The sequence below is a fragment of the Nilaparvata lugens genome, chromosome X (genome assembly GCF_014356525.2).
Source record: "Nilaparvata lugens isolate BPH chromosome X, ASM1435652v1, whole genome shotgun sequence".
Lineage (NCBI taxonomy): Eukaryota > Metazoa > Arthropoda > Insecta > Hemiptera > Delphacidae > Nilaparvata > Nilaparvata lugens.
The window spans coordinates 13,527,423-13,553,396 of NC_052518.1; the positions used below are offsets into that span (position 1 = coordinate 13,527,423).

Below are 25,974 nucleotides of genomic sequence, written 5' to 3' on the forward strand. Positions count from 1 at the left end.
TGCACAAGTCTTGTTGAATCCAATTTATCGTAAATAACAACTGTTATGTCTCTCATTATTTACTATTATTTCTAGTTTTGTTCACACCAAAACATTAATTCTCTCTCTATACCGTAACAAAATCGTTGGTGTTCAAGTCATCCAGTCAAGTATCAGAATGAATGATCAAGTAATAGAGGATTTGAGTCTCACCATGATCATCATGGTTTTGAGATGAAGCCTCAGTCATGAATCTAGAGTTGTTAGTTTTCATTACAATATTGACAAACATCAATGATACATTCAAGTGAATGATTTTACAATCACACTCCATTCATATAATCGTTCTATTCCGATACCATACATTAGTTTCCAATGATATCCAATTTCATTTTAGCAGAATAAGATGTAGAATAATAGTATTATAAGAAATTTAAATGGTTGTTCTAAGTTCCAAAATTGCAGTAAAATAGTGTTGGTGACAAAGGAGTCAATCATTATTGGAAATTGAACCGTGATTCTCTTCGCACATGCTAGAATATTGCATAGTTGCTACGATAAGAGTGAAATGATATGAGAAGTCTGTATTTTATGAATGGAAAATTTTTTGCTGACTCGATTGGCGATAGAGATTTGAGGCCCCGCGTGGACGCTGCGGCGTCACGCAAGCGCCATTTGCGACCACTATAAATGCGGCCAGACCACCTTCAGCTATCATTCGTTTGCTTGAGTTCGGCTTCACTGCTAGACTCAACATGAACGGACTAACTCTGCTTCTCTGCGCCATCGGTGAGTACAATATTTTACCAACTAACTTACTATTTCTTTGACAGACAACTCAACTCCACAGCTATGAATTACATTACAACACTTAAAACTGTCAATTTCAAAGACTATTTGAAATACACTATGTTTTTAATTGCCTGATGATACTTGATAATACAAAATAAGTAAACATGAAAATGACCTAAGTTAGGGTCGAAACTATTCGTTGAACTATTATAAAGTTTTAAAAAATAAAGAGTACTACAAGATTTTTATATTGTTTTTATTAATTTGATAATACAAATACAAACATTTGTACTTGTATAAAGCTATGGGGTTTTATACAGAGTGTTTGTGAAATAGATCGACAAACTTCGTGAATACATCAAAATATAAAAAATACATTTCCAGTAAACAAGAGTACTAAGATGCTGTGTTACCGAGATGACAATGGCGAAAGATTACACATTTTTCTACAAAAATTCAATTATATGAATTTCTGCCAACGTCAGGAGGATACTTGAATGATCAATTATTTTGTCAAATTATCTGAGAAATCGAATAAAACCAATTGAAAGTACCGTACATCATTTCAATTAATTGTTGACAAAATGGGGAAAATAAATTATTCTAAAAACGTGATTTTTCAATTTGAAAGGGATATAACTCCAAACTGGGATACTTATTGCTTAACTATATCTAACATCAAAGGGAGTTATAGATAATGTAATTTTCTAAGGAAGAATGCTCAGTTACTTTTTTGTCTAAAACGAACTTAAGCCTCATAAATAAGGATTCAAAGGAGACAGAACAGACAAAAATAGCATATTAAAAAGATATCTTTTTTGATGAATAAAATGCCAGAATTATGAGGTTTAGATGCATTCTAGACAAATAAGGAACTCAACATTTTCCTTCCTAATTAAATTATCTTCAATTTACTTCAATAAAAATTACATTAAAACAATATGAATCCTAGTTATATTATTATTTTCATTACAAATTGGAAAATTTCGTTATTAAAATATTTTCCCCATCATCTTGTAACACTCATTGAATTGGTACAACATACTCACAGTTGGTTTTATTAATATAATTCATCAGCTGATCACATATGAGAATTGATCATTCAAGTCACGAATTTATAATAATATTTAAAATAATTATTAGAAGAAGAATGTGCTATCTTCTGCCATTATTATCTCAGTAAAAAAGTGAATTGAATTCGTATGGCTTTTGTTGGTGGGGAGAACCTTGTGGGATGGTCCTATCTAGCCTGAATATATAATTTTATCCGTCAATGGACTTTACGACTGTCATACTTCAGCCGGGACTGACAGTTAACATGCCTATCCGATAACACGGGAGTGAACTGAACAAAAATGTTTGGTGATGAGCGGGTTTGAACCCGCGATCTCTAGGCTGCAACGCGAACCTGGACCATGGATAACTCCACATTTATCTTAGTAACAAAGCATTTTAGGACCCACGTTTACTACAACATTATTCTGATGTAAGAAAAGTTTATACTCACGAAGTTTGTCGGTCTATTTAAGAAACATTCTGTATACTACTTGGATAACTACAATCATTCCTTGAATTTGACCTATTTTTATTCTATTCTATTCTATACAAAAACAGGATTATTCTATGAGTAATTGATTACATTTTGCATCCACTTATATCTTCTCCTTTTTCTTGAGATTGATAATTTCTTGAACCCTTGTTTATGAGAAAATACAAGCTAATATTCTAGTAATTTCCTATATTTACATACTAGCAGGTAACCCGTGCTTCGCAAGGGTCTTTCTTAAAACTTGACGTAATGAAATCTAGGAGAATTCAAAATAGTCCTATAAGAATCCTCGGTTGATTAAGAATTTATATGCTGCATTTCAAGTAAATCAGTATGACCACCTTTCAATTAAAAAAAGAAGTTGGATTCAAAATGGCGGAAAAATTTGGGTGTGACGGAAAACCTGTTTTTATCATTCGAAAAGGATCCCCAATCATACCTATCTTCTAATTTCCCTTTTAAGAGAAATCTTCTGCTGCTTCCATACAAACTGAAAGCATGACAAATAATTGAAAACTTGACAAACTGAAAACTTGATGTAATCAAATCTTGAAGAATTTAAAATTGGTCTATAACCACTCTCGGTTAAGCAAGAATATATATGCAAAATTTCAAGTTAATCAGTCCAGTAGTTCTGACTTGATAATGCGTCAAACATAATTTCCCTATACTTTACACCTGTATAGGCTACGTTTATAATCCAGTTCTTTCCTTTATTATAGTATAGAAGATGATACATGGATGGATGATCATTGTTATTTTACTAAAAGATAGAATAAGTTGAATAGTTTCCCTTTCAGAGGGAGTTTTGACAACCCACAAAACTTATTTTTCATTTGACGATATAACGAAATGGTGCATATGACCGACCTTATTTTTTTGCTCAGCTTGCCAAAATACCCCTCATTCAAATATTAAAATTTTCTACTGACTGTACAGTGAGTCAGTCATTCTATCAGGACTCGAATAATTTTGAAATTTTAATTAAATAAAAATGGAAGAATATAATATCTTTATGTAAATAACAACACCTTCTTTCAAAGACATATTAACTGCATGCGTTTTCGTATTGCCGATACAGCATTGATGAAACTGTAGACGTTTATTTAGCACTTTGTCTCAAAAATTGTTCTAGCTGAAAAATTAATAATCCATGCCACGTGTAGGCCTAAACATTGCATCAGGAAAACGAAGTTTCAAAACTATGTTTTTCAGGTAGAAAGCAATATAGAAACAGATGTTCCTTTTTTAATTTCGACCATATGATTTGGTGATTTTTTAATGAAATCGAATGTACCATTAATGAAATTTAAACATTAATTCTGAAAAATCTAGAAGGAAAATTAAAATTTGGGCTTCCAGGTGCACGAGATTGATATTTTTAGAATCTATGTGCAAAATTTAGAGATCTAAATCATTCCCGTTTTTCCGGTATGCAATCCACAAGTTGACAAGTTTTGATGCGAACAAACGAACACACGAACAAACACAACCTTACTCTCTCTTATTATATAGATACAGTAATATTATTATTTTGTATTTTCTCATGCAGTAGGCCCAAAGTGATCTGTTATACAATACACTGGATTCAAAGTTTTAATTGGATCGAGATTTCTATGTTTATTCTATTCTACTTCATTTTTTTTCAATACATTTCAATGCATTCTATAGCATTTGCTACGTATTATTTATAAATTCCTTGACGAGTTTCAGTGGGTTTCATTCAATCTCATACAGTAAGGAATGAATTAATTTGAGAAATTTGTGACAAATGGTTCAGCTTGTAAATTTTCTGGTGAATTTTGATGGAATTGAACGATTAAAATTATGTATCAGACAGGTAACGATGATGATTTGAATTGTGTTCTCAATTATTAGTTATTAAATGTAATGTTTTGACATGAAATTAATTTCCAACATATTTCAATTGACAATATTGAGTATATTGGATGAGAATTCAATTGAAGGCTATCTCATACAGTGAGGATTTCAATAACTCAAGGGTTTTATTATTATCTGTTTCAGCGGTTGCCGGAGTATCTGCCAGCGGCAGTGGACGTGAGTATCGAAATGATTTCAATGAACATAGAATGTCATGGAAAACTTTAAATACTCTAACATTTTCAAGAGAGATTATGTTGCATTCAATATACGGTTGCTTTATTCGTTTATTTTTTATTTGAATTATTAGAAATTGGAGCTATACTAATTAGGAGAAATCAATGAAAGGTTCAATATTGAGGTATAACCTAGTAAGATACTTATATTTAAATTTCACATGATGAGATTTAATATTCAATTATTAGAAATTGGAGCTATTTTTATTAGCAGAAATCGATGAAAGGTTGAATATTAAGGTTTAGCGTAGTAAGAGAATTATATTTTGATTTTACATGATGGGATAAAATTTGTAAACACTATTGATTGATGATTGTAAGTTGTAAGGTATTGTATTGATTGTATTGCAGCATGGAACAGCAACCAGCAGTACCGCTACCATGTGCAAGGCAGATCACTGTCAGCCATGCACCAGTCAGGATCAAACCAGTACGTGGGCATGCACCTGAGAGCAGAATTGGAAGTTGAGGCGAAGAATGAGAACCAGGCTGTGTTCAAGATCTCCAAGGCCGAGTATGCCGATGTGCACCAGAACCTGAGCGGAGGCTGGCAACAAGAGTTACGCAGCAATGAGCTGCAGTACAAGCAGTTGCCCCTGTCGCAAGCAAACCAAGTCTTTCAAGTCAACTACAAGCAGGGAGCAGTGCGCAGTCTGCAGGTCAACAGGAACACACCCACCTGGGAACTGAACATGATCAAGGGATTCGTCAGCCTGTTCCAGGTCGATGTGACTGGCCAGAATGCCATCAAGTCTAGGCGCAACATTGTGCCCAATGGCCAGCAGGTGAGTGGCTCGTTCAAGGTTATGGAGGACTCTGTCACCGGCAAGTGTGAGACCCACTACGATGTTGATGAGCTGCCAATGAGAGTTGTGCAACAGCACCCAGAGATTGCACCACTTGCAGTTAAGCAGCAGGGCCAGGGCCAGGGCCAGAGCCACAGCCGTCTCATTCAGGTGGTCAAGTCAAGGAACTTTAGCAACTGTGATAACCCAGTCACCTACCACTTTGGATTCACTCAGGAAACCAACTTTGAGCCAGCCAGCAACCAGATGGGCAACCTTGTCAGCCGTGCCGCAATGGGCCATATGATTATTGCTGGAGAAATAGACAGTTTCACCATCCACTCATCGGTCACTCAGAATGAGATTGCCATCAGTCCATTCGGCTACAACCAGCAGAAGGGAGTAGTTGGCACACTCATGAATGCCACCCTTGTCTCCGTGTCACATGCCTCTTCTGGCTCTCCTCAGTCAGTCCAGAACCCACAGAAAATCAACGATCTGGTTTATGAGTTCAACCCAGCATCAAACAGTGAGAGCAACCAAAGATCTAGCCACTACACCAGGCAGCAGGCTGATAATGAAGATGACAGCAGCTCAAGCTCATCTAGCAGTGACTCTTCTTCATCATCCTCCTCCTCTTCATCTAGCTCATCATCATCATCGAGCAGCTCAGAGGAGAACAACAAGAATAGTAAGAAGAACAACAAGAACTGGAACAACAACAACAAGAACTGGAACAACAAGAACCAGAAGAACAACAACAACAACAACAGGAACAACCATAATGACAGTGACAACAACCGGGATAACTCCAATGAAAACAATAATGATGATGCTTACTGGAGGAGCCAGCAGAAGACCAAGTCCAGGTCACGCAGGAGTATTCTGAGGAACTACAACAACGAGAATGATTATGACAACAACCAAAACAGGAACCAGAACAGAAACAACAACAACAACAACAACAACAATGACTCCTCTGAAGAGAGCAATGAAAACCAGAACAACAACAAGAACTGGAACAACAATAACAATAACAAGAACTGGAACAACAATGACAACAAGAACTGGAACAACAATGACAACAACAACAAGAACAGGAACAACAATAACAATGATGACTCATCATCAAGCTCAAGCAGTTCCAGTTCAAGCTCCTCCTCCTCGTCATCATCTTCATCCTCTTCGTCCTCATCCTCTGATCTTGACAGCAGCGAAGAGAACTGGCAGCAGAAGCCTGGCATGAATGATGCACCAAGAACACCTTTCTTGCCCCACTTTGTTGGAGTAAGAGGCAACTCAATTCAGGCTGACAAGCAGGTCGACATTGTCAATGAAGTCCAAAAGGTAGCCATGAGGATTGGCGCCCAGGTCCAGAGACCCAGTGCCATTCCAGGACAGAACACACTTACCTCCTTCTCCATTCTCACCAGGATGATCCAGACCTTGTCAGCCAAGCAGATCCAGGAAGTCAAACAGAGACTTTTTATTGACAGGAACAATGCCAATGGCAAGAGTTCTGCTGATGCCAAGAAACTCCAGAGTTGGTAAGTCCCACGTCTGCACAATCTGAAATATGGAAAACAAAACATTTCTTATTTGAAAATTCTTATATTCCCTCCCATACTCTATTATGTGAGTCACTAATGATTATACATTGATTCAATGATCTTGATTGAAATGTTAAAAGTTCATTATATTCTAAAGATCAAAATATAAAGCATACTCTATAAGAGGAATTACTAATGATCATACATGGTATGAATAATCTTGATCAATTTAGGGATAATTTATCATATTCCAATGACTAAAATAATAATACTGCTAATTAAATAAGAGCAATGAGTTGATGTGTTATTCTTTCAACAGGGAAGCATTCAAGCATGCTACAGCTAATGCTGGAACTGGACCAGCATTGGAAGCCATCAAGAACTGGGTTGAGAAGGGTGATGTGAGGAATGAGAAGGCAGCTGAACTTGTTGCTGTTCTGCCAAGAACCGCCAGACTGCCAACTGATCAGTACATCAAGACTTTCTTCCAATTTGCCACCTCATCAAATGTGCAGAACCAGAAGTACCTCAACTCCACCATCATCCTTGGATTCTCTGAAATCCTGAGGAAAGCTCAAGTTGACTCAGACACCAAACACATGCGCTTTGGAGTTCACAGCTTTGGTCACTTGACATCCAAGCATGATCAATCCCTCATCAGGAATACATGCCCTACTTGGAAGAGAAACTCAAGAGTGCCTTTGAAAAGGGTGATAGCCAGAAAATCATTGTCTACATCCAAGCTCTTGGAAACACTGCACACCCAAGACTATTGAAGACCTTTGAGCCCTACCTGGAAGGAAAGAAATCAGCATCACGCTTCCAGCGCCTCTTGATGGTTGCCAGCCTCTACCAGATGACCCGTGTCCACCCAACCACTGCCCGTGCTGTGCTCTACAGAATCTACAAGAACCCAGGAGAAGCCGCCGAACTCAGAGTGGCTGCCCTACACCTTTTGGCCAATGCTAACCCATCTGCAGCCATGCTACAGAGGATGGCCCAGCAGACCCACTGGGAGCAAAGCAAGGAAGTCATCTCAGCTACTCAATCCTTCATCAAGAGTGCTGCTCGTATGGATCAGAATCCCAACTCCATTGAATTGGCAAGGAATGCTCAGGCAGCTGTTGACATGCTCAACCCCAATGAGTATGGAAGCTCCCTGTCCAAGAACTTCCTCAGCTCATTTGTCATTGACAACATCGACAAGAGCTACGAAAGCCAATTAAGCTCCATTGGCAGTGTTGACAGTATTATTCCAAGCAGTGTGTTTGTCAACTTCATGGCCAATGATGGAGGATACAAGCACCAAGTGTTCCATGTAAGTAAAAAAATACATACTATATCTAGCACAGTTCTCAGTACTCTTTGAAATCATTGACTAGCCATCTTGATGGAAATTGAATTCAATATTTGGGAGGGATAGTACCAAAAAAAGCAGAAAAAAAACATTTCATCAAGAAACTATAGATACTCTGAAAAGAATAAGTTCGGACTTGAACAAAGTATCTGTATCACCAAAATGATCAAAATTTCAATCTTTTGATGCGAGCACATATAAATAGATTTACTTAAATTGACAACTCTGCATTGACAGCATTGCTGAATTATATATTCTAATCATACTGGTTAGCATGGAAATATTTAAATTTGGCAAAACATGATATTTAATCTTAGTCTCAACTGGTTTCATAGGGACTGATTGGACCTTCAAAACAACCATTCAAAGCATTCACGTTAACAATACGAATGCTTGTAATCATAACTAGCTTCAACGGTATTCTATAAGAGGTCTCTCTTGTTTATTCTTGCAGCACTCTGCTATGTTCTCCAGTGTTAATGACCTTTTGGAGCTTGTGAACACTCAATTCAAGAACAACAACAACAACAACCGCAGAAACAACAAGTCTGGATCTCATGACAATGAAGACAACCATAACAACAGGAACTCAAACAACGAATGGACAGCTGAGAATGTTCTCAAGGCCCTCAACATCCAGAAGGACCAGGCTGAACAGCTGGAAGGAAACTTCTTCCTCACCATGCTGGGAGGAAAGCGTGCTTTTGCCATCAACAACCACACCATTGAGAAGATCCCATCCAGTAAGTATATTATTAAACTAAAACTGAAGAACATTGAGTTTCTGAAAAGAGAATAATCCACATAACAGTAATTTTCAATTAGTGATCAATCTTCATATTGGGAACAAGAATTCAGGAGAATGCCTTTTTCAACTCATAACTATTATACAATATAAGCACACAACTCCCTAATATTTATTACTTTGAACTAATTCATTGTTTTCTTTCAACTTTACAGTTTTCAAGGAAGCAGCACAGAAACTGAAGCACACCTCATTCAACCTGACTCAGTTCTACAGTAAGAACACAATGAAAGTAGCCTTCCCTACCCCAATGGGTCTGCCTTTTGTCTATACCTCCAGTGTACCCACCATGGTGTATGTAGGTGGAGAGACCAAGGTCAACTCTCACCCAGACTTGGCCAATGGCAACAACAACTTCGTCAACATTCCTCAATATATCAACATCTCAGCTGACATTGAAGCAGTCTACTCAATGCAGTCCAACAGCAAATTTGGTATGGTTTCTCCATTCAACCACCATGAGTACTATGCCAGTGTTGAGAAGAACATGCAATTCTATATGGCTGTTCAGACAGAGGCAAACATTGACTTGGAAAACAGCGAGGTCGAATTCACAGTGCAGCCACTCAACAAGGAAGACAAGCAGAATGTGTTCCAGTACAGCACAGTGCTCTACACCACCAAGTCAAACATCCTCAACTTCAACCCAGCTCTGCAGGAGGATGGCACTGAGAGAGTGCATGTTGGCAAAGCTAAACAGATCCAGATGAACTTTGGCAAGGAGAGCACTGGATTCACATTTGAGGCCAACTACTGGAGTGAGAATGGCTTTGGAGACTTTGCCAGCCTCTACAATGAAGTTAGCAAGTTTGATTTCCAGTCTGCAATGACATCTCCCTGGGCTCAAGGCTCCATCAACTCCAACAACATTACTGTTGCCTTCAATCCAAGGCAGAGCACCTCTCAGGTTGCCAAATTTACTTTCTCCTATGCTGACAACTCTGATGACAACAATAACTCCCACAGTGGACATGACAGCAACAGCAGCAACAACAACAATAACAACAGAGCAGACTACTCTGATGCTCAGCCATCTTCCACTGCTGCCAACAGTCGTTCCAGACAGAATGAATTCCTGCGCAAGGCTGCTGCTGGCATCTCAGGTGCTGATGCTATGGTTGTTGATGTGTCTGCTAGATTCCAAGACAGCCATGGTCAATCCAATGCCCAGTATGTAGCCACTGTAGCAATGGCCAACAGTGATGCTTCTCCAAACGCTCGTATGCTGTTCTTTGCATCAATGAACCCAGCTAACTCTGACTCCAAGGCCCAGGTGTGTGCTGCAGCTGCCAGTAACTTCCCCAATGTGCCACTCATGAACTTCCACGATGCCCTCAAGGCAAACCCTACTTCCCGCATCAGTGCTGACATTGCCTTTGGAGCACAATGCAATGCTGGAGGACACATCCATGCTGATGTAAGTAGCACTTATCATACATTGATGCAAATTCTCACACCAATTGATGTTTATTTTTCAATTGAATTAATATGTGAATTAATTCATTCTAGGCCAAGTTGTCACAGACCCAGGAATTCCAGGAGTATGCAAAGAGCCGTCCAATGGCCAAGAAATGCTTCCAGTTGATGGAGAAGGGCCAGGCTCTAGAATATGCTTGCCAGAATGCCACCAAGGTCGCCAACATGCTCAACAACTACGAAGTCTCTGTCAAATATGATAGAGTATCAAGTGTCTTCAAGAACGTCACCTACAGCATCTACTCAGCTCTGGCTCAAGCTGCCTACCCATACCACAGTGAAAACATGTTCAGCCAGAACAGCAATCCTTCTGGCAAGATTGATCTCAATGCCAGGTTCAACTACAACCTCCGTTACTTCAATGCTTCAATCAACACTCCATTCTTCTCTGCCAATGTCAAGAATGTTGAAGTACACCACACTCTCAGACCTCTGGTGATCTTCCATCCATCACTCAACTCACTTGAGCTCATGTCCTACAATGAGAACTACGATTACCGTGAGTTTACACTTAGAACCAACATTTACCTTCTCCATCAGATTCAATTCATAAATTTCTAACAGTTTCTAAAGATAAAATGCTGACTGGTAGTAATTTTATTGATAGTTCAGTTTCAATTATCTTTAAAATCCAGTCATTATTAAAAATTATTCATTTTAGAACACCCTATTTGATGTTCCTGATAACATATTTCTTCAATTTATAATAAAATTATTATTGGACGAAAATTCAAACTGAATGCTGTAATTCAATTAGGATAAGCAATTAGGAGGTGCCCTGTTCAATTTCCGGGCTGGCAAATAATCTTTGGATAGTGACTCTAATCGAATTTCCAATCTAGAATTAAACCCTGTTTTGTCAATATTTGAAGTAGCAGAAGCCTCATGGGTGATTTATATAATTTAATTTGAGTTTTTGTTCAATGAAAAAATTCATTAATAAGCATTTGAATTTGTAGATATTTATTTGCTACACCAACAATTAGCAGTGTGATAGAACAACATTTGTTTCTATTATTTGCAGCAACATGTTCTGTCAGCAAGAACTCCATCAGCACATTCGACAACAAGACCTACTCAGCTGACCTTGAAGGCTGGCATGTGATGTTTGCCTCCACTCCAAAGAACTACAACGACAACTCTGGAAGATACAGTGCCAGCAACAGCCAGTCCAACAGCTTCTACAAGTACAAGAAGGTTGTTGTCTTGGCCAAGAACGCCGGATCTCAGCGCAAGGCTGTCAAGATGCTGTTGGGAGAGAATGTCATTGACATCAACCCCTCTGGCTCCGAGTCAAGTGACAACAGCCCCAACGCCAATGTCCAGGTCAATGGAAACAAGGTGCAGATTGCCAACAACAGGATGGCCAGTTTCGATGACTTTGATGGTGAGACCCTCGTTGAGATCTCTGTCACAGACAATGGAGAGGTGCAGGTTCAGTCTTCATCCCATGGCATTGCTGTCTACCACGATGGTGCCAACTTCATCATTGATGTAAGTATCTATTTCACACTGGTTGCAACTTGCAACATCACTCATTGCAATAATGCTAGGCTAATGCTAGTCATTGATGATAATATTAATGATGATTGATGCTTTGCAGGCTGACAGCTACCACAGAGGTGAGGTGCGTGGTCTCTGTGGTACCTACTCTGGTGACAAGTACACTGACTTCACCACACCCAACAAGTGCATTATGAGGGAGGCTAGACTGTTTGCAGCCACCTATGCTCTGCCAGGCAGCAGCAACAGCAACGTTGAACAGCTCAAGAGGCAGGCTGACCAGATGCCTTGCTTCAGGCGCCGTCACATCTTTGCTAATGTCATCACTTCTAATGACTATGACAGAAGCAGCAGCAACAGCAACAACAACCACAGCTCAGAGAGGTTCATCAACCCAACGAAACTGGTGCAGGACATCAAGAACAACCTTGACCGTCTTTGCTTCAGTATTCACCCAGTCCCCAAATGCCAGAGCGGCTTCTCCCCAGCTGAATCATCTGAGAAAGAGTTTTCAGTACTTCTGCATGGACCAGGGCAAGAACGCCCAATATTGGGCCAATCAAATCCGCAACGGTGGATTCGTCAACCTTGAACAGAAGCAGCCTAATGCTACATTCAAGAAGAACATCCCAAAGAGTTGTGTCAGAGACAACTAGCTAATCATACAACTGTGAATATTTAACATCATGTGATTATGCTTCAGTTGAACAATAAATTTTGCATTGAAAAAATACAAGTCCTAATTCTTTGTAAGTAGCATTCCCAAAGATTTCTCTAGGCCTACTTATTCACGATGTTTCTTATACAGAGTGTCCCATGGAAGGTGTAACATCCGAAGACCATGGATTCTACATGAAATTTCCAACATGAGATTTCTAGTAAAATTTTCTTATATTAACCTCAGTTAACAGGATATATAGATTTTTCAAAATCTAAGAATATGGTTGGATAGAGAAAGAAATTCCCAATAAATTGAATATAATTTGTTTCCGTGTATGACGTTTTCTAACTTTTTATGAGTGTTCAAACTTTTTGAAATTTGGCTTTGAGCTCAATGAATGTATTTTTCTCAACTTTGAGCGCTCATGAAAAGTTAAAAAATGTCAAACCAAGGCGCAAATTACAAACTGTAAACTTATTGGATATTTCTTCCTCTTTCCAACCACATTCTTAAAATTAAATTTTGACTGATAGTTTTGTATTTCATATTATATTTCATAACCAATCATACACAAATATAATCTGATCTTAGATTAGCATCCATTAATAAATTCAACAAATTCTATGTTTATTATCATATTTTTGCATTTAAATTTGATTTCAATTTATCTATTAAAAATACAATTTCAATAAAAACAGTTTACATATATTGTGAAATCCCTCTAGCAATTTACTATTCAAGGGGTATTTAAACAAAAAATACATTTCTATCTACTAGGTTGCAATGTATTATCTACACAGTAAAGTGCAAAATACATAGATAATAATAACTTATACCATAGTATAAACCCTAATTATACAGAGTGAGTCATATGAGTGGGAACCCTTCAATAAATTGGAGACTGTTGTACATATAATAATGTACATTTCAGGATAAGTTATTGGTCAAATACTCTACCTTTTGACATACAACTGAATTTCAACCCCTCATAAGGGGGTAACTTAGGGGTTGTAACTCGAATATTTTTAATGTAAGCACCCATTGTGTGGTACATCAATTTAAATGTTCTATGATACTTTTATCCAAAATGGCGGCTGATTGAAGTTTTAGTTTGTCAAGTTGACAATAAGTCAGTTTTTCAGTAAACAAATTTTTCAGTACATCAATTTTTCAATCATCAAGCTCCCAGTTTGTGATACTCTGTACTACATTGTTTGTGATGCATGTACTTTGCACATAATATACGGCACTTGTATGATGAATGATATCCCTATTCAATAGATCTACGTTATAATGCCAGTGAAGAAAGATGGGAGAACAGGGTAGCCAATTCTCTATAATTTGACTCCATTTTGCCACAGACTATACTAAAAAACAGCAATCTTTATTGGATAGCTGTAACTCAAATCGTCCCATTACATTTGATCTAATATTAGTGTTAATTTTATTTGATAATAATTTATATGTCAAATATATTACATTCATCAAAAATTTATCCCTTTTCATAATTTTATTTGAAACTCTCATAACTGAGATCAGATTTTTATTCTCAAACACATCTAAAATGTGGGCGGCTAGTTTTAAAAGTTTTGATACAACAATGTAAACTTCAAATCAACAGATATTCAGTTATTTGGTAGGTACTAATTCTAATTTCTATTAAAATTAATAGCAAAATAGGAATCCTATTTATAATGAAAAATGTTCCAAACTGATAAATGAAACCTGTTTGTGAAAACAGAATATTTCCAGGATTATCAAAGTTATCAACTCTTTATAAGAAGAACGAGAAAAGGACAAAAATTAAAATAAAGATGAAAAGTTCATAACGCTGACTTACATAAACAACAACTTCAACAGAATAGGAAGTATGTTTATTATAAAGATATAAAGAGGCATTTAGAACAAAAAAATGAAACATGCACGCAAATCAATAAAAGAGAAAAGAGAAAAGAGAAAAGATTCAGGAAAACAGAAAACTCAAACTCCCAGGAAAATACAAGCTGAAATGCTCTGAATGTGATGAATTTTACATCGGACAGACAGGACATTCTTTCAATCAAAGATACAAGGAACAAATTCAGGGACTAAAAACAAAAAAATAATCTGCATTTGCTGACCACCTAATACGAGAAAACCACAAACACACAAACATAAATACCGACCCACAAATAATACACATGAAAAATAAAGGATCAGAACTAGACACAATAGAACAATTTGAAATATACTCCCTATTTAAAAGCAATAGACAGTGTATATTAAATGAACCAACCAACTCTAAATCCCACATCCTCTTTGATTACCTTCTCAGCCATAACAAACCTAATAGACACCATTAACAGCACACTAAAAATTGCCATCCTATCCTTCTACTTGTCTATGAGTACAACCAGGAAGATGGTGGACCTGCTAAAAGATCTTGTTATCACAGTAAGTGATTAATTCATTTATTGTAAAAAATTCTGACTGCTAGTCGTTCTTTTTAATAACAAAAAGTTATCAACTTATAAAATGAAATTTCAGGAATAATTTGTGTTCCTCATACGGTAATATCTAAGCTAATTTGAAAATAAATTTAAAAAAACAATTATGCGACTTGATGTCTACTCAAGTATATATATTTCTGGCAAACTGACAACATTGCAAAGCTAGAAAGGGAGCGCTATCTGCTTTGTCAAATGATAGAGAAGGATAGCAACACCATCGTCAAATATTGCCATTATAACGTGGACCTCACTATAGGGCATTGTTCCTGTGTAAGATATACAAATATATATATATATATAAACAAATTTGCGGCTATGTGTGTAATTAAGGAATTTTGGACAGTTTGGAAATGATATTTAAATATATATATATTTTTTTTTCCAGATTTATTTATGACAGAGATTGGAGACTACTTAGATAATAGAGGTAGTGAAATTTCCCACATAGTATATGTCATAAATATCGATATAGCATTTGAGAATGACTCGTCAGTGTCAGCGCGGTATCTAGATTTTATGTATGAGAAGGGTTATATGCAGATGATTAATAAACATACCAGAGTAGTGATAGGGGAATCTAAGACATGTATAGACCATATTTTTGTAAGAACAGGTGGTGACATTAATATGGAACGCCCAATAGTCCTTGATTATAGTATAACAGGCCAATATCCTATAATGATAATTTATTTAGTTCAAAAATCTAAACCGAGCAGGCATGATAACATGAGGGCGACTAAAATAAAAATTAACCAAGATAGACTTATAAGTGAAAAATGGAATCAAGTTACCAATACAATAGATGTCAATGATGCAGTGAGTGAATTTTACAAGATTCTTAAGAATCACATGAATGAGTCCACTACTGTAACACCTGTAAAAGTTAGATCTGAGCTACGTAAAATAAAGCCCTGGATTACGCAAGGACTTGTAGTATCAATAAGAGCTAAAGAAAAGCTATATTTGCAAGCTAAGAGAATTCCCAATAATGTTTTACTAAAGAATTATCTTGAGAAATTCCAATCAAAATTAGAATAATTTATAAAAGAAGCTAAGCAGAAGTATTATCACAATGAGATAGATAGAACACATGGGGATACGAAACATATTTGGAGGGCTATTAATGAAATACTAGGTAGAGGGGTGAATCGGAATGATATAAAAAACATTTATGTTGGGAATAATGCTTTGAATATGGATGGACATGGAACTGAAATAGTGAACTATATTAATCAATATTATATTTCCGTTGGAAAACACTAGCTTCCACAGTATGCTGATGAGGTAGATGAACTGTCGTTAATTCCCAATCAGAATCAGCAGTTATGCAACTTCAGATTGATTACTGTTAGCGAGGTTGCAGCACTCATTAATAGGGTCTTAAAGCGGGTGCCAGTCCCGGTGAAGATAATCTGAGCACAGATTTTCTGAAGCAAATTAAAGAGTTCATAGCTGATCCGACAGCACATATTATAAATTTGAGTATTGCAACAAGATTTTTTCCCAATAGTTTTAAAAGTTCGATTATAAAGCCAATATACAAGGGAGGTAGTAAACTGGAAATGGTCAATTACAGGCCGATCTACCTTGTCTAACCTTGCCAAAATTCTAGAGAAACATATGGAATTAATGTTTAATAGAATTTCTTGAAGAGTGTGGGAGGCTATCTAACAAACAATATGGTTTTAGAAGAAGTAGAAGTGCTGAGGAGGCGATAGCTGATTTCACTTATATTCTTTACAATGATTTGGATGAGGGGAAAAAATCACTTGCTGTTTTCTTAGATTTGGCCAAAGCATTACTTGGCCAAAGATACTTATTTGGCCAAGATATGGTCTCACACCCTAGATTGATGAAAACTTGAGGGGAAGGGCATCAATGGTCTTGCTCTCAGTTGGTTCAGATCCTATTTGGTCAATAGGGCAGAAAAGGTAAGAATAAACAATGTATTAAGTGAGAGTCAGCAGGTAGTATATGGAGTGCCCCAGGGTACAGTTTGGGTTCATTATTATTTGTAATATACGTGGATGACTTGTGCTCTATGAACCTGGGTGAGAATGTCCATCTGCAGTCCTTTGCCGATGACACGGTTCTGTGTGTAAAAGGCAATACGTGGGAGGAGGTTTATAATGTGACAGAGAATAGGTCAGCGAGAATGAAATGCTGGTTAGATGTAAACAAATTAACTTTAAACAGTAATAAAACTAACTTCATTACCTTCTCTCTTAACAAGACTGGCCAGCCTCCTGCACTGGATTTGCTGCTGAGTTCAGGGGACTGATGGGTGTAGTTGCTGTGTAAAGCTTAAAAAGGTTAACACCTGCAAGTTCCTTGGTGTCACCATAGATCAGCATCTACGCTGGGATGTCCATGTAAATAATATAACAAAAACTATGAGGTATTTGATAATCCAGGTTTCACGGCTAAGGGATCTCCTTCCAAGTAGAGTTATGCTACAGGTGTATATGGGGTTGGTGCAGGCAGTCCTCCAGTATGGTATTATGGCATGGGGTGCAGCCTTTCCTACAACTGTTGAACCCCGTATAGAATAGGACGTATAGAATAGTTCTAAGAATAATGCTGAAAAAGGATCCATATTATCCGCCAGAGGAACTATTCGTCGAAGCAAGGGTGTTAAGCATGAAAAAGCTGTACATCAAGGAGTCAATTCTATTCATGTGTAGAAAGAATAGTTTTACAATGTTGCCTCATGCACATCAAACTAGAAAGATGGTGTCAGGAATGGTAGAGGAGACAAGAAGGGAAACAACCACAGGGCAGAGATCTTTCCTGGCCCCAAGATTATTCAATAAATTACCGCCAGAATTAAGATAAAGAATCAATCAGAAATGCTTCAAGTTAGAGCTTAAAAAATTCCTTTTTTCTACTGATACTAACTCAGAATTGGGATTGCTTTTGAATCCAGTTTAGTATTGATTGATCCTAAATAAGTATAGATCCTAAATAACTCATCTGTTATGAGAAATTATTGTTATTCTTCTATTCATGTTAATAATTATAATATTGTAGAAATTATTGTTTTCAAATGTGTAAATGAGTGCATCAAGTACATTGGTATTGTTTCCAGAACTATGACAAAAAAGGAAGCAATCAGTTTTTGTTTATTGAATCTATTTCTATTATTATTGGCTAATAATCTGAGATTATGGGCCATATGAATAAAGTTGAGCATTTTCTTATACTTCTAAAATATGAAGCATTTGCTTCATTTTCTATGAATAAACGTGGGCAGAATCTTTTGCTCATGCACATCAAAAAAATAGTTTGAGCATTTGCTCAAAAGTAAAAGCTTATACTCAAAATTGTATGAATAAACTAGAGCAAATTTTGCTCAACTTTTGAAGCAAATGCTTCAAAAAAAAAAAAAGGTGAGTCTAGTCTAGAGCAGCTTATCACCTTTTGCTCATAGGAAAATGGCTCAACTAATTCGTATAAGGAAGAGAAAACTATACCAGATACGATCACAACCAATAGTTGAGAACTATAAAACTCTTTTTAGATTCAACCAATATATATATATATATTATATATATATATATATATATATATTATATATATATATATATATTGTCACAAAGTGAATTTTTGTGACGGATGGAGAGCCGTCGTCCAGCGTAATTTAGCGAATTTATTCTATTTTAGAATTAGAATAGGGTCGACTGCCGGATATATTTTGTTAGATTTGCAGTTGTGTACATGCACATCATCACCATCGTCGCCAATCCCTATGAATCAGCAGCATCCGTGTCATCAAAACGATAAGCGGCTACCGAGTCGGGTTGGTATCGCTCTTCATGAAATTTCTGGAATAGAAATATTGTTTACCGGCCTAATCTACTATATGAATCAGCAGTATGGTCATCATTTGCTGCACCCTTAGCATCAGGAGCAGCTGAGTCAAACCCTGTCACATGACCAGTGGCGTGATCGTCTTTTCAGACTCTCATTGGTCAGGAAGCTCTTTTCCCCCGGCCTCCTAATTTTCAGCGACCCGGTGCAGCTTCAAGAAGACCTGAGAGAAGGAGTAGTTCGGTGAACGGGTTCGTGTACGGCTGCGTTCCGAGCGGCGCTCCTAATAGTGGTGTATTAGTGGGTTAATATTCTATTCCGTATTTTAGTGACTGGAATATTGTATGTCGAATTGCCGACTGTATTTGAAGATAGAACTTCCTGGGGGATTTTCTTTCTTGTTGGTTATTTTTCCTAAGTTCGTATCACTGGGGGTGAACGAGTTATCCTTGGTTTTGAAACCTGTAAGGGATCTCAAGTTTGTGTTACAAATAGTTGAGTGGGGAAATTTAGCTAGGCTCTTATGGCAGATTATTTGTGAGTACTTAATTTATAAGTCTCGACTCTGTCGCTTCACGACGTTTTTAATTATAATACGGGAAGTGGGAATCGGTTCGCTATTCTCCGTACCAGTATCCACGTCGTTTCAGGTAATTGTATGTCAGGACTGGTAGTCCGCATAATTTTCCTTCTCTGTAGTAAGGTGGCCTTTAGTTTAAAGAGTAATTTTTCTCCATTGAATTTTTATTCTTGTAGGGAAATCCCTGTCCTTTTTGAGAATAGTTTTACTCAATTAATTTTTATTCTTGTGGGAAAATCCCTGTTCCTTTTGAGAATAGTTTTCTCGTTTAATTTTTATCCTTGTAGAGAGATTATTATCATTTATGGTAAATTTTCCTTGCTTAGTTTTCATACTAGAGAGTGGCCCTATATTTTAAATTCGCTTAGCAGTTTCTGACTTGCTGTAATTCCAAGTAGGAAGAGTCCAATCCATTTCCTAGAGAACTCAGGTACAGCTTGAGTTCGTCCTTGTCGAAGTTGGTAGACTGCGACGTCCTTTCTCTTTCTTCCTCTCAACTTTCCCTTTTCTAAGATCCTTCTAGCTCTCAGGTACAGCTTGAGGACTTCCTCGCCGAAGTTTCTAGACTGCGGCATTCTTTCTCTTTCTTTCTCTTAATTCTTCCTGTGTTAAAATCCTTCCTGATCTCAGTTTCAGATTCGAGATCGTCCTAGTCGCGGGTTTTCAGACCCGCGAATCCTTTCTAAAATTCTTAGAAACCTGTCTTCTTTAATAGCAAATATTATTGGCTGGCTTTACCTGTGGAAAATTCACGAATTTTCCCGTGATCTCAGTTGCAAATTAGAGATCGACCTTGTGGTAGTCCTTAGACTGGCAATTACTTGGAAAAGTCTATTGAAATCTTTTCCTGAATTAGGAGTCTCCGACTCGATATTTTCCTTGTGGAAAATCCTGGAAAAATCCTTTCCGACCCTGACAACGACAGACTGTTGTCTTCCCGATATTATTCTACAGACTGTGTCTGTGAAAAATCTTTTCTATCCTCTCATAATAGTCGACATACTGACTATTAATTTAAAAGCGTTTCGGACGATTGAGAGTGATTCCCATACCCTTAAGGGCAGTCACAGATTGGCCCTTAATAACCGGCGCGCAGTCACCAGATTAGCGCGGAAATCCTGTTTAGCAGTTTCAGAATTGCTGAAAATCCTTTCGCAGCTGCAGGCTCGCGATTCAGAAATCCTACACCTAAAACCTTATCCTCTAAGCTTTAACTACCACGTAATTGAAATTGATATACTGTATTTAGCTAGCAGGTCCAGCTTGCTGAGAGCTAGAGCGCAATTCTCAGATTGCGGATTATTGAGCAGATATTTATTTGCTCCCTATACCCTATACCGTATACCTCATACCCTGCACCCTATTCTCTATAGCTTACACCCTATACCGTGCCCTATTTAACTACATCTTAAATACTACTAATAACTCCATAGTTTCGTCATACCTTTACCCCATAGCTCTCACCTTAAACCCCATAGAAAAACCACATCCCGGGCTTGCAGGTGCAGCTTGCTCGCCGTCAATTCGCAGTTGGTTCAGATTGCGTACTACCTTTATAAATAGAATTATTGGTAGGGATCTGGTAGTCAGATCCGTCTCCTTGTATAGGGTTATCTTAATCTCCCTTAACACTCACCCTGTATTCCAAAGGCCGAGGGCCGAATCGGCCAGCAACGGCACGGGCAAACACTCTTCCCCTGAAAGTAAAAATCTCGCGAAAGAAGCAGAGGGTAAAGAATCAGGATAGAGGGAGAAGTGTAGGTCCAGTATCTCCACCTGTCAGTACGGCTACTGACCCCGACCCATATCCGACTGTAGCTAGTCCGCGTTGTAGCAATACTTCGCAATTATTAGGAAACCTAGAGGGTGGAATAGGTCATGCTAATAATATATATATATATATATATATAATATATATATATATATATATATATATATATATATCACCTGATATAAAGATAGCCACCACAAAATAGGGAATAGGCATTCGAATATGCTGAAGATTATTATAGAGATGACATTTTTCACGCTATTATTTCAAAATTCCAGACTCAACTAACCTAAAAATCTATGCATAAATAGAAAACAGAGCAGACGACGCAAACACAAGGGGTCCCCCCTACTTGCATATTTAGCGCTTCCGTGAGCTATAAAAACAAAGTAAGGCTACAAAAGCGAATCAGCTGATGAAAAATCTTTAAAATAAGTGAGTATTTGCTCCAGACTTCAGGAGCATAAGGTAAGAGTATAAGGTAAACTTATTCATATAAAAATGAGCAAATGCTTTTGCTTCTACCTTTTGCTCATAAGCAAAACCTTATGCTCCCTGCTCTTGCTCATGAGCATTTGCTCTGGTTTAATTCATATGGGCCAATATTTATTCCAATTGTTTTATGTGTTGTTATTATAGTATGTAAATATGTTTTAATAGCTTATGCTTGTAAACTACAGAAGTAGAAAGTCAACTTCTTCTTTCTTGTATTGTATTGACTCCTCCTCTAAACACGGACTTGTTTCATATTAGGGGAGTAATTTTCAGGGGAATTATATTGTAAAATGTACTTTCTGAAAATAAAATGAATTTTAATTTGAAAAAAAAATTTGCACAAACAATTATGATAACTAGACAGAGCTACAAAAAATTATGACAATTTTTTCAAATTCATGAAACAAAATGCCAGCCGTTCAAAATTGTATTTCTTGTTTAACCAAAAAACCGTTGATTTTACAAAAAAAATACAATTTTTTCAGTCAATAGATAAAATAGTAAGTGAAAAGAACAAAATGGTGGCTGAGTGAGTGACTAAGGAATTTTGGACAGTTTGAAAATGATATTTAGATATGTTTCTTACCAAGGAATGATGCACTGGAATATTAGTGGGGAGTTCTGAAACACTCTGTATAGTCAATCTGGCTCAATCAATAAACACTGATTGGTCGACTGATTTAGGCGACTCATGATAATTCAACGTTTTCTAATTTTGATAATTTTGATAATTTTGAATCTTGCTCAATAATAAAGAAAGACTATTTTAAATAAATGTAAGCCTGTCAATAATAATCTGTGTCATCATTATTAGTCCAATAATTATCAAATAGAAGTTTAGTTAATTATTATTGAGTGGTAGTATCATAGAGGTTCCAGTCTCATGCTTGTTTTAACTGTAACAGTGCTCAACAAAGCTCTTTCAAATGATCAGTCCAAATTGTTAAGAAAAAGAAGAGTCTTAATATAAGTAATGGAGAGCTTGCAATAAAAACCGTATAGGATGAAAAGGCAAAATATGTTGCTGAGGGTGCTTATACATTGGAGCCGTTTCCGACCATTAGGGTAACATCACCAGGCTAGACCCAAGACATGACACAATTGAACAGAAAAATGGTCTGCGAGCACACAGAATGAGATGATGCGTCTGGTGTGACATGGGGTCACCTACTCCAATGCTAAAGTATTCACACAGTCAATACGTCCTTCATGTCCGGCTTGGTGTGACATAACTCTTACCCACTAGACTGTTTCCCTATAGAATTTATATAGGGAGTGTGTCAGAAGGGAGACGGGCGGAGGGAAACGAACGGAAGAAGTCGGGTGAAAAAAGTTAGTCAGAGACAGCTAGTGACGGATGAACGAAAACAAGCAATTTTTCGCGAAAGTCTATCACTTAAATACAAAAACCATAAGAAAAATTCTCAACCACGTAAATATTTTTCTATAATTCATAATTTACAATTTTAAATTGATCTATACAAGATATATTTAGTAAATAATTCCCATTTACAAGTACGACTGTCGAATTTAAAAGTGGTCAAGATACCGTACAGACATCATGTAACTGAAGGCCGGTAGACATAGTTTGATTATTTCATAAAATCACCCACGCACTTCCCAATACCTCTGTATAAGCTAAAAGTTCATGTGGGCATCATCCACAATAAAACAAAGTAGGCCTAATGATGTGAGAACCTATGGACGAATCAGGTGACAATGAGATGACGTCATTAATTCGCGGTTAATCACACATCACTGGTGAATTTGCCTATAAAATAAAAAATGTTGATTTTAAAATGAAAAATCGACAGGAAATTTTTCCCGTTGTACAGTACATTTTATGTAATTTCTCAAATGGAGAAAGTACTTAAAAACATGGGGAACTTGTAAAGAATGGATTTGTCTAAAATTTAAGATCATTGAAAGAGACCTATATTGCATCAATTTCATTTCAAAAGCTAGGCATGAACAGTGGAATTAATACAGAACTCAATGAGAATAACATTTTTTGTGATTATCAAGAGAAAAATCGTTAACATATCATTATCCCAATCTTCTTCCTTAATGCTAAGTCAAAAATGAAATGCTATCTAAAATTTGGAGAAGAAATTTCTCTATTCTGTAAATTTTCCAAGACATTGAACTATAAAATTGTTGATTTTGTTTCGTATTTCTTGAATCAAATTATAAGATTCCAGAGCTTGGTGTTTCAAAAGTACCTAGTTGAATAGATGTTCAGAAAGTAATGGATTTTAAAATGGTTATCAAATTGGAGAATAGTTATCCTTCCAAAATCCAGCTCCAAAGAAAACATGTAATCCGTGATTCATAAAAAAGTGTGTGAATAACTTGAGTATCTTAGCTAATAATATATAATAAAGATGAACTTTTATTACAAACACAAAACAAAAATGGAATGAAACTTTCAAATGCACGAACAAAATCCTTAATTTTGACATGATCCGCAGCGAAATCTATCTAATATCAAGGATACACGGGCTGTAATAAGTATTTCGATATAATTGATAATCAAAGAACCAATCATTGGAACTTTCAAGGGCCAAAATACATAAAAAAAGCTTTGGATGTTTTTTACTCGAACCAAAATCATACATTGTTTGGTGAAAAAGACCGTCAATTATTTTGATTAATGGTTTTGTATAATTGGATCAATAAATGAAATATTATTATTAAAATTCCTTGTATTGCTGCAAAACAAAAAGAGGAATGAGTTCATTGCAGAAGCCTGTCAAGTCCTGGCACGTGATAATTGATAGTTGAGAATTCAAGTGTAGTTCACCCCACTTTGATTTAAAAAAATAGAAGTTACATTGTGATTTCTCATGTTAGAATATCATTGATATTTTTACTAAAAATCCTTGAAAATGTAGTTTTTTAAAGTAAACAATAAGATAGGCTATTGATGTACATTACAGAAAACCGTATAATAGAAAACCGTGCGAATAGAAAAAATAACCTTAATACTGTAAATCTCAGTACCCTTTTGAATTATTTTGTCACAACATGTTTCGGACATTAATGCAATTTTCAAGTTATTTGAAAATAAATTTTTCCATTACAATATATTACTTGAAAATATTTTTTTATTATAGTATATTTTCAAATCACTTGAAAATGGCATTAATGTCTGAAACATTTTGTGACAAAATAATTTTTATTTATATTAGAAGTAGCCCTAAAGAAAAAAGACAACCTTAATACTGGTATTTTAATTAATATTTCTTCATGAGATCGATTCAGAGCACATTGAGAACACCAATCAAAAAAATTTACTCATTTGATATTTTTTCTAGTCTCTTGTACTAAATTAATTTTTGACGGGTTTCTGAAATAAAATCGATTCACTCGAATAAATTGCAGGTAATCGGTTGTTTACTGTCAGATGATCAAATTTAAAATAATAATGTTTATTATTTAGAATCACTAGTAATACCGTAGGTATTAAGACTTGATTTTTAATTTTCCATGGTCCCTTGAATTTCATAATAATATAAAAATCATCTGAACTTACTTGGGAATACTTGGGAGTAACTGATAGCAAATAAAAATAATCTCCTCTGGTAGAGAAACGATTATCTGTTCATATGATAAATGGCAATGATTGTTCAGCACTACCGGTTCTCATAAACTCGTGGGTGTACACGCGCATATGAAGATTCGATGAGCCAATTTCCTGACTAGACAAAATAGCTTGACTGAGAAAGTCTTTTTGTTTCATTGACTATTATCACAGAAAAATCAACTTTTCGCCACTAGTTATCTCTAAATACATTCTGTTAAAATAGTGAGAGCGATAAGAGTGTTGGAATAATCGAATAATCAATTGTTTTTTATGTAAAACGATATTGTCATCTTCTTGAAATTTGACATTCACTATACATAATTATAACAGTTTGTAAATACAGTATCAAAAGTACTAGCAGATAATGTAGAGTAGGCTGTAGAGGGCATGTAAATATTAACATTATGCATTAATAAGTAAACATATATTCCACACGTAATGGTCCGGGCGCAGATGTACTTTTCTAATATTAATATTAGGAATTAAGCATTAAGTATTAAAAGTTGATATTCTACTCGTCCGGGCGCAAATGTACTCCCGTGGTCATTTTTGGTTAACATTCGTGGAAGATGGTTCAGTTTCTTCGTTAGGGCTGGTATAATGAGAAACGCATTGATGTTAAGTTGATATCACAGGCAAACACCTTGTAAACAAGATGGCCACCGAAGT

At 36.4% G+C, this 25,974-nt stretch overlaps 1 protein-coding gene across 1 annotated transcript; it reads left to right on the top strand.

The window, feature by feature from the left end:
- Positions 1 to 641: 641 nt before the first annotated feature.
- On the top strand, positions 642 to 12,646 carry LOC111061279 (vitellogenin). Its single transcript, XM_022348978.2, is given in 11 exon segments — positions 642 to 768; positions 4,346 to 4,378; positions 4,789 to 6,769; positions 7,092 to 7,426; positions 7,429 to 8,090; positions 8,584 to 8,872; positions 9,090 to 10,351; positions 10,444 to 10,909; positions 11,435 to 11,904; positions 12,014 to 12,421; positions 12,423 to 12,646. Coding segments are annotated over 11 exon segments (6,087 nt in total). The 5' UTR covers positions 642 to 734; the 3' UTR covers positions 12,570 to 12,646.
- Positions 12,647 to 25,974: the final 13,328 nt, after the last annotated feature.